The sequence below is a fragment of the Pogona vitticeps genome, chromosome 6 (assembly GCF_051106095.1).
Source record: "Pogona vitticeps strain Pit_001003342236 chromosome 6, PviZW2.1, whole genome shotgun sequence".
Classification (NCBI taxonomy): domain Eukaryota; kingdom Metazoa; phylum Chordata; class Lepidosauria; order Squamata; family Agamidae; genus Pogona; species Pogona vitticeps.
The window spans coordinates 34,785,392-34,795,000 of NC_135788.1; the positions used below are offsets into that span (position 1 = coordinate 34,785,392).

Genomic DNA, 9,609 nt, shown 5'->3' on the forward strand with positions numbered 1-9,609 from the left:
GCGCTGGTGATGGAATGGGAGCAGGGCGCGTCCGCCAAAAGGCCTTGTCTTAAATGTACTGCTTTTTTTTTTAAAAAAAAGATCTTTCTCGTAGTGTTGGAGAGAAAACAGCCGTGTCTGCTCGCCGCCCTGGTTCCCTTTCCCCCCCGCCCCGCTTCCTCCCGCTCCATGTCAATGTCAAGCGCTGGAATGGCAACCGATGATGGTAATCCTGGGGCAAGGCGCAGGCGGGAAGTCTGCGTGTGTGTAAGAGGGGGTGGGGTGGGGTGGGAGAGGGAGGACGACCGATGCGTGATCGCCCCAGCCCCCCCCCCGCCTCCCCAGTCGGCTAGAAAAGCCATAAAAAACCCTCGCCGACGCGGGCAGCCCTACACTGAGGAGGAGCTGAGACGCTCGCTAAAGAAGCGGCGGACTTCGAAGCAGACTCCGGAGTAGCGAGAGCCACCAAGTACACAGACGGTAAGTCAGCGCCCGTTCCCTTACTCGCCTCCCTCCTTCCCTGCCTGCCATCCACTTAATCTTCCTTCCTTCCTTCCTTCGGTCCTTTTTGCGCCCAGTTTTCCTCAGATGCCTCTCATGTAGCCTCGCTTGGCTACTTGAAGTCCCTCAAAAGCGATGCTTAGGAAGCTCCCTTTTAACTCTTGACTTTCTCCCGCGTTTCCGCCTCCACAACCGGGACGCTCAGAGCAGAAACATCCCTTTTTTCCCCCTCCAAATGTCCCCGTTCCTCCGCGGCCAAAGTTTTCGGCAAGCCAGATCTCACGGCTTTCGAAGGCTCTGAAGTTGTTGTTTTTTAATAGCAATAACTTCTCCCAAAGCGTATTTACTCGGGAATAAACCCCACCGAAGCCAATCCCAGTTAGTCTTCTGTAAACGTGCTTCTCGGATTGCAGCGGATCGAAGGAGGCATCCGGGAGGGCAGAATGCCTGCTCGTTCCCCTCCAGTTTTTCCTCATTCCTGGATTCTCCCCCCCACCAAATTTCCCCTGCAGGAAAAAAGACAAAGAGCCCCCCCCCCGCTTTCTTTTCCGGAAAACTCTCTTCATCAACCCTACCTAGCTGCTTGAAGTCTTTTGCTGCTGAGGGGATTCCTATGACCCAGGGTGAAAAACAATATTTTAAAGAAAACCTGGCTAGTTTTGTAAGTAGGCTGTGATGACTTCAGAAAGGTTGTAGAAACGATTTAAAATTTTTTTTAAGGAAAAAAGAATACTGGCTGGATAGCTCAGTGGTTTAGGCATTTGGCTGAGGAGCCAGAAGTTTGGAGTTGGAGTCCTCACTATGCCTCCTAGGAGGGGAGTCAAGCCTGTGTAGTCTTGGGTAAGCTGCACAGCACCAGGACACCACCACCATCCTCAAGCAGAAAATTCTCTACCAGGAAAAGCCTGTAAAAAGGTTGCTGTAAGTCAGAATTGACTTAGCTCACAGTACATACATACAGGTAGAGAAGATTAAAGGGGAGCCAACTCCCTCCTGCAAAATGTTAATGAAACCCATTTCTTCTGATGAAAAGAGGCAGAAGCTTTTAAGTTTTGCAGAACTCTTCTTTGCTGTGCAATTGACATTGGCAGAGTCCTCGATGATTTCCACTCACTACCATCATCTTGACTCGTCCACTTTGGGAGGTTTATAATAACAAGACCTAGTACTGATTATGAAGGTTCGAAACAGCAGGGATGAATTTGACGTTGGGGTAATCCAGACTTTGCCTAGAATCTGTCAACAACACTGGAGCGCAGCATCAGTACATGTGCAGAGTAGGATTTATAATTTTAAAAATTGTGTTTGTTTTCAAATAAAATATTTATTTCATGTGATTATAAATTCCAAGTCAATGTGTAATAAGTCAAACTGTTAAAATACATAGAGTTTTCATATATCTGATGAAGTGGACATGTTCACGAATTAAAATATAGTAGTCTTTTTCTTTTTCTTTTATTAATAACTTGGGATAAGGTAAGGGGCACAGAAGGTAAAGGGGGATGGGGGGAAGGAGAGGGAGGAGAAACACAAAATGTACTGACATCCAATCTATTCATGTTACAATATCAAATCGACTTTCTGCTTTTCTACAATTTGATTGCCCTCTAGGTTTTAACTTACATTTACATCCTAGTTTAATTCTATGTTATTCAAGCACTATCTGGTGACTCAAGCCATTTATATGATAAATCCCATTGTTCGGTTGCCTTTTGTATTGGACAATCTTTCAACACTTCTGATAAAATATGCATTTCTGCCGCTTCCCCGTATCTTCTCAATGAGTTCCTCTTGTTTCAGTATCACCGATTTTTTCCATTTCTTGGCATAAAGAATTCTGGCTGCAGTGATTATATATATAACTAAGTAGTTCTTTGTCATATCTATATTGTCTGGTATAATTCTCAGTAGAAACAGTTCTGGAATAGTGGAACATTACAAAGCAGTATTACTGTATTTGTAATAGAGTATGTACTCCTATCCAATATTGTTTCACTAAAATATAGTAGTCTTTAAGGTGCCACATGTTTTTGTTTTGTTTTGTTTCTTTAGATTTTGTCTGATATATAGTGCAAAATGTACTCCTCTCTCTCCAGGCCACGTAACTATGCAGCCACTGTGGACACTGGTCATAGATGACATTTTCCAGGCATCATTCCCCTTTCATGTAGTTGTTGGTTTGAGAAACAGTATATTAGAAATCTGGGCAAGTTTGTTATTTCAGAGGGCTTGACTAAGCATAAGAGCTGGCTATCACTGTTTGATCCACCAAAACAAACAAACCAGAACCAAAACAACAAGAACAGCCAGATCTGGAAATATTTAATGTAATGCTTTCCGTCTTGCCTTTTCTTTCCTACCCCCAACATCTTCCCCCATCCTACAGATGCAGGGGACCATGAGATTGTGGCTGTCGGTGATGCCACTTGCCCTGTGTCTGCTGATCTGCCTGGGGACAATGGCAGAAGCATATCCCTCCAAACCAGACAGTCCTGGGGAGGATGCACCAGCAGAAGACATGGCCAGATACTATTCGGCACTGAGGCATTACATCAACCTCATCACACGGCAGAGGTATGTACTAAAGGGCATTACAATGGGTGGCCAGAGAAATCAGATGGTAAGGACACTGATCGTGGAAGGAAGCCTTCCTCTACTCGTTGCCATACAGGTGTCTTGGATGGCAGCTCCCAATCAACTCCTGCCAGTGTGGTTAAGAATGGTAGGAGATGATGGGACTTGCAGTTGAAAAAATCTGGTGGACACCAAGTTGTGAGGAGGCTGGTGTCAAGGGTACATTCATGTTGCACAAAACTTCCACTGACCTCTAAGCAGATGTTAGAAGCACAGATTCATAATACCCAGATGAGCTGGCGTGGCAGTCTGTTGCAGTACACACACACACACACACACACACACACACACACACACACACACACACACACACACACACACACACACACACACACACACACACACACACACACACACACACACACACACACACACACACACACACTAGATGGACATATTTCATGACTGCATACATTTTTGCAGCCTACAATTTACTAGATCTTATGTGGGTAAGGTGAACCACACACTACGCATATGGTAAAATGAGCTGGAGTAATTTTGTTGCTGTTTTGCTATATTACATGTGGTAGCTGTAACTTGAACCCAGATCACATTGCAGAGCCTTAGATTCCTGATATGACAGCCAGATGCAATACAGTTTGTAAATGTCACAATTTACCCTATTATGTAAAAGTATTAATGTAATCTCCCATACAGGCAGACCGGTAAAACTTACTCCAGTTATCTGTTAACATACACTAAATTTAGAAATAAGAAATTGTGGCCTTTGTTCTACCAGGTAACACGTTTCTCCCTCTAGCTAAATATAAAATGCAACAGTCCATTTGTGTGATTTTATTTGTGTGCTTGTATTTGAACCACTTGGTGTGCTTCCATTTGCTCTTTCTTGCTGAGAATGCTGATAAGGTGCATCAGAGGTGGTTGAAATTGAATTCCTCTGTTTTGCTCCTTGTCCTGTATTACTCCCAGGAGACAGAAAACATTTGGAATTAAAACCAACAATGTTTACTGTTGAGGCAATATAAAGTACTGTGATTATCTTACCTGAAGTACAGGAGGGGTCTGTGGGACATTGATTACTAGGGAATTCTACCCATCCAGACCTGTTGTCTTCTTTACCACTGTTCATTTATTTGCTTGCATGATTTTAAAAAGAAGTATGAAACTGGTAGTCTTCTCCCCTGTTCAGTAAAAATTTTGGATATGCTTGGTGAAGCCAACAAGATTTCCAGCTTTGCAGCAGAGATGATGGATGTGGGAGAGTCAGAGGCTTCTCAAATTCTTTAAATCATATGCTCCAACATTCTTGGCTTCTTGAAGATAAAAATTAATGAACAAACAAATTATCTCTCTACCTTGTCCATAGAAAATATTCCAGCATCCTTAGGAGGATGGGGATTTTGAAATTAGACTTATTGAAAGGACACGAGTGTGCAAGCTTTTAAGACCTTACAATTTTTTTCGTCAGGCACAGTCTTCCAAAAAGGGAGGGGGGAGGAGAGAGAAAAAACAACAACAACCAGGGAAAGCTGGCTTCAAGTTGAAGTTCAGGCATCTGCAATGTGTCCAGAAATGTACTGGAGGATGAAGTGACTGCAGGCATTGGAACAAGGCTTTAGCAGGTGATGTGATGGTTTTAGGTTTCTCCTGGTTAACCTCCAGAAATGTGGAAGCAAGAAAAGCAGAAAGGTTTGATCCTCCATTTTCAAAAATATAAAGTTCATCTGTACACTTAGAACAGACTCCATTTCAGGTGACACACACTACTGGTAGAAAACAGAGAAATTGGTAGTTTGCATTATAACAAAATTGAAGATAATTTTAGGTGTTTACTAGATTAAAAAGGTCAAAAAAGCTGAAACAACATATTTTTAAAAACCATTATTTTGTTCACTCCTGGAGCACGTCTGAAGTTCAAGAATGTGAGGAAGACAACTTTGATATTAAATCTTGCTTAAGATGCATGGCTGGAACACTGAGGAAATCAATAGCTTGCCTCTTTCCGGATGTGATAAGACAGCCGGGTTGTTGCATCCTGCCAGGTATTGTTGCATCCTACAGGGTATTGGCAGGCCTGGAATAAGACGACCCTTTATCAGACATTCGTTTGTCACATTCTACCTACTGATAACAGAGAACAGAGCCTGTTTAAAATCAGAAAGGTACCAAAAACTAAGAGAGCATTCAGATAATGAGTTGTCAAGCTCTTAGGTGGTGATCTCAACTCTGGATCAGTACTACATATAATATTTATCAAATGCTCGCATGTATACAAAGTGTGCTGCTTATATACGGCCCCATAGCGCTTCAAGCACTCTCTGGGCGGTTTTACAAGTTAATTATGCAGGCTACACATTGCCCCCCTTCCAGCGAGCTGGGTACTCATTTTACCGACCTCGGAAGGATAGAAGGCTGAGTCAACCTTGAGCCGGCTACCTGAGATTTGAACCCCAGGTCGTGAGCAGAGTTTTGGCTGCAGTACAGCAGTTTAACCACTGCGCCACGAGGCTCTTCCTGACCAAATAAATGAATCCACAGCTTTGGGTTTACAAGATCTGAGCAGGGTTTTTAATGATAAGACCTTTTAGAAACCTTCATTCTTAGAGTTGGAAACCACTTGGCAGCACATAACAAGAACAACCTTACTATAGAAACGGATTCCAGAGACAGAGGCCCAAACAACATGTTATACACATAACGTGACATTCAGCTGCTGATCATGTCAGTGTTTCAGAGACTTGCAAATGAAGTCTATGTTTACATGCAGAAAACCAATCACTTCAAGGTAATTTGTATATTATAGGAAGCATGAAAAGCTCTTGCTGTGTAAATCACATGCTTTCATCACTTAAGGCATTCACTCTTCTAATGATGTGTTCCTTGTAATGTCCATTTATTTATTTGTCTGCTCACAGTGTTTTGCAGGTACTCAGAGCACTGAATCAAATTGGTTCAACACAAATCACATGGGCCCTGTGTTCCTCTGGGTCAATGGAGGTGGAATAGGACAAATCTACCGATCTATCTATCTGGTTAGCTCAGTGGTTTAGTATCTGGTTGTGGAGCCAGTGGTTGTGAGTTCAGTTCCTCACTGTGGCTCCTGGGGAAAGAGTTGGCCTGTGTATCCTTGGGCAGGATGCCCCCAAAAGAAGGGAATGGTGAACCAGTTCAGAATATTCCCTACCTAGAAAACCCTGGGAAGAGTCATCAGAAGTCAGAATCAACTTGACGGCAAACAATTATTTTTCAAAGAATGGACATGAAATGTCTATGTATGTATTCCAGTATACAATAATATTAGATAGATTTTATGTTTCAAAATAAACACAAAAGTATTTAAATAGCTTTTGAATATTTTGTGGAACTCCTTCCCTACCCCTTTTTTTGGCGGACAGTCCACATCAAAAACGTATTTTCAATACTTCATGTCTTTACTGTATAAATGCCCTTCTCCCCCTCCGTGCACTATTTCTTCTTTAAAATCACAGGGCATCCTAAAAGCTTTATTTGTGTTTTGAGTGTTCTTTTTGTAAAACCCAACAGGTCCTTTTCCATCTCTAACAGCTTGATGGATCCCCATCCATCTGTTGTGCATCTGATATGAAGTAGATTACCTGTAATTCAACAATAAATCACCATCATAAGCTCAAATACAAAGAGGAACTGAGTAAATATGGACAAGGAATTGAGATAACTATAAAAGAATATATCAATGGTCCAGTCATCTATATGAGATAGCCCACACCAATGCAGATGCTGCCAGAATTCTCTTCCCTGCAGTCCCATTCCAGCATATGGAAAATGAAGTAAAGTATTAGGAGACCCCAATATTTAGGATAGCAGTCCTGAGCATTCTGCTTTAGATTTGAGAATATTTATATCTTATTATTTGTCTCAGTCCTCTCTCCTTTTTTAAAAACCTTGAATATATTATCAATCTGACCATCCTGGATATATTCCCATTTATGGCCAGTGAGCTGCTCAAGTAACATATAAAATAAGGTGTAATTTGAACTGAGCACTCACTACTGAAGCGGGATGACGACAAAGACTAATGGCAGGCACACATACTTATGATGGACTAAAGGACACATAATCAGATAGAAGTGGACTGTAATCTATTTAAATTAATTTTATCACAAAAAGAGTCACGACTCTTGTGCAACAAACTAACATGGCAACATTTATAGAAAATGCAAAAGGAATTTTTTTCTTGATTTTTCTTATGTGCTGGCAAAATGCTTCTGGTTTACAGTGACCCTGTGAGTTAATTAATAATTACATGCCATCAAATTGATTCTGACTTATGGTGATCCTTAATTCTTATTGTCAACAGCCTTGCACAGCTCTTGTGAGGCCACGACTTCCTTTATTGAGTTGATATATCTTTTATTGGTTTCCCTCTTCTCCTCTTGCCTTCATCTTTTTCCAGTGTTACTGTCTTTTCCAGAGAATCCTGATTTGTCATGATGTGCCCAGTTTAGTCATTTTTGCTTCTAGGGAGAGTTTACACGTTTGTTTGTTTGTTTGTTTGTTTGTTTGTTTGTTTGGTTGGTTGGTTGGTTGGTTGGTTCCCGCCTGCCCAGCCCTGCCCTGCCTGTCTGCTTGCATGCAAATATTTTTAATATTTTATTGCAGGGATCTCCAAATTTTTCAGTGTGAGGATATTATATATTTTACACATTTTGAGGGGTGAAGGGAAAAAAAGTTTTATAATGAGTGAATAAATTTTACTTGGATCAGCAAACTGATGCACCAGCATGGAGGGAACCGAAGCACGGCTTTTGGAAAAAGGTGACCAGCTATGTGGGTTCTGCTCTCGTTCGTGCTTTAGATTTTTATTGCAAGGCCACTGCCTGGGAGAAGGAGACATATTAGGCCATGTGAAAATTCTGTGTGTGAGAGAGAGAACACACACACACACACACACACACACACACACACACACACACACACACGAGACTTTAGGGTCTGAACACTCATGTATTACTCAAGAAAAAATCAAGGAACTGTGTTTAGAGTAGGGGTCTCCAAACTCTTCAGCCACAAGAGAGAAACCTGGAGAAGGGCGGGAGTTTAGTTGTTTCCCTATGGTGGATAGGCTGAGAGAGAAAGAGAAAGCGAACATGTCAGGGGAGGGGATGAGTGGGGGACCAATCCTGTTGCCAGGCGCTGTTAGGGAAGACGGGGAGGTGGGGTGGGGTGGGAAAGGTCCTAGAGTCTGGACCTGGCCAGATAAAAAGGCAAGGTGGGCTGGATGTCGGCTGTGGGCTGTAATTTAGAGACCCCTGTTTTATTGATTTGATCTAGCACCCGCTTGATTGGTTTTCTATGGGTCCACAGTATCCGTAAAGCTCTCGTCCAGCACCAGGTTTCAAACAAATCATTTTTCCCCTGTTGGCTTTCTCCACTGTCCAGCTTTCATGTTCATATATAATAATTGAGAAGATGGTATAATATTGATTATCTTGGACTTGGTCCCCAATGATACATTCTTATTCTTAAGAATCTTTTCTAGTTCCTTCATAGCTGCATTTCTTGATTTACTTCTGATTTTTGTCTTTACTTGGCCTTGACCCACTTTTATTAACCCAACAGGAAAATGTTGCTTTAAAATTACAAGCTAAAACCAAATATTAGCCAGAAAGTCCTGTCATATTCTGTTCTATTCTATTTTATTCTATTCTATGCCACCTTTCTCCCCATAGGGGCCCCAAGGCAGTTCACAAACAATTAAAACTATACAATAATCACAGTTAAAGATACCATCAGAAACTATACTAAAAATAGTTAAACATCCATCAATATGAAAATCAGCATTAAAAACAATTTTAAGACCATTCAAAATTTTTTAAAAATCTCTAAATTCAATAAATACAGCATTCTTAAATCCATTGCTTATTGCTTAAAAGCATGTCTGAAATCGCCTGGCTATGGAAGGAGAAGGGGAGGGGGTAACCTGGTTTTATAGAGCTTCTAGGTCACTGATGGGATGTTAGAAGATTATATATACATTGGCTTACCCTGGCCCAGGTCTCTTTCAATTTATAATAAACTACCTTCCCATCAGTGCAAGATTAACTGGTTGCCCTTGGCACTGAGCAGAAATTTATTGCCTGTCTAAAATTTGGATTGGATAATAGGGTATGTCTCCTATTATACGTATGTTGCAGAATTTTGAAATTTTGGCTAAACTCTAGCTGTGCAGCAGACGTGGAGGGACTTAACAGAGCAGAATTAGCTTCAAGTCTCCCCAGAGTTGACCACTGGCACTTACAGTCTCAGTAACTCACTCTGAGACATTGGTAAGAGAAAGAATAAAAATTTCATTTACTCACGGTTCTGAACAGATCAAAAATAGCATACTGCACAAGAATGACTACTTTGCACCAACAGGCCTCAACAGACTCACACCCTGCTTCCTGTGGACTGCATTCGAACTGCACACTAACTGCATAAGTGCGTGCTAACAGCTCTAACTGCATACTAAATGCCAGCAGACTACAAAGAGACGGGGAAAGATACTTAATCAGA

General features: G+C 41.6%; 1 protein-coding gene across 1 annotated transcript in view; it reads left to right on the plus strand.

Moving 5' to 3' along the window:
* Positions 1–228: 228 nt before the first annotated feature.
* NPY (neuropeptide Y) overlaps positions 229–9,609 on the plus strand; it is a 25,158-nt gene continuing 15,777 nt past the window's right edge. The window contains exons 1-2 of the mRNA XM_020782129.3: positions 229–459; positions 2,867–3,054. Of these exons, the coding sequence (XP_020637788.1) occupies positions 2,867–3,054 (188 nt within the window). The 5' untranslated portion in view covers positions 229–459. The remainder of the gene's footprint in view (positions 460–2,866; positions 3,055–9,609) is intronic.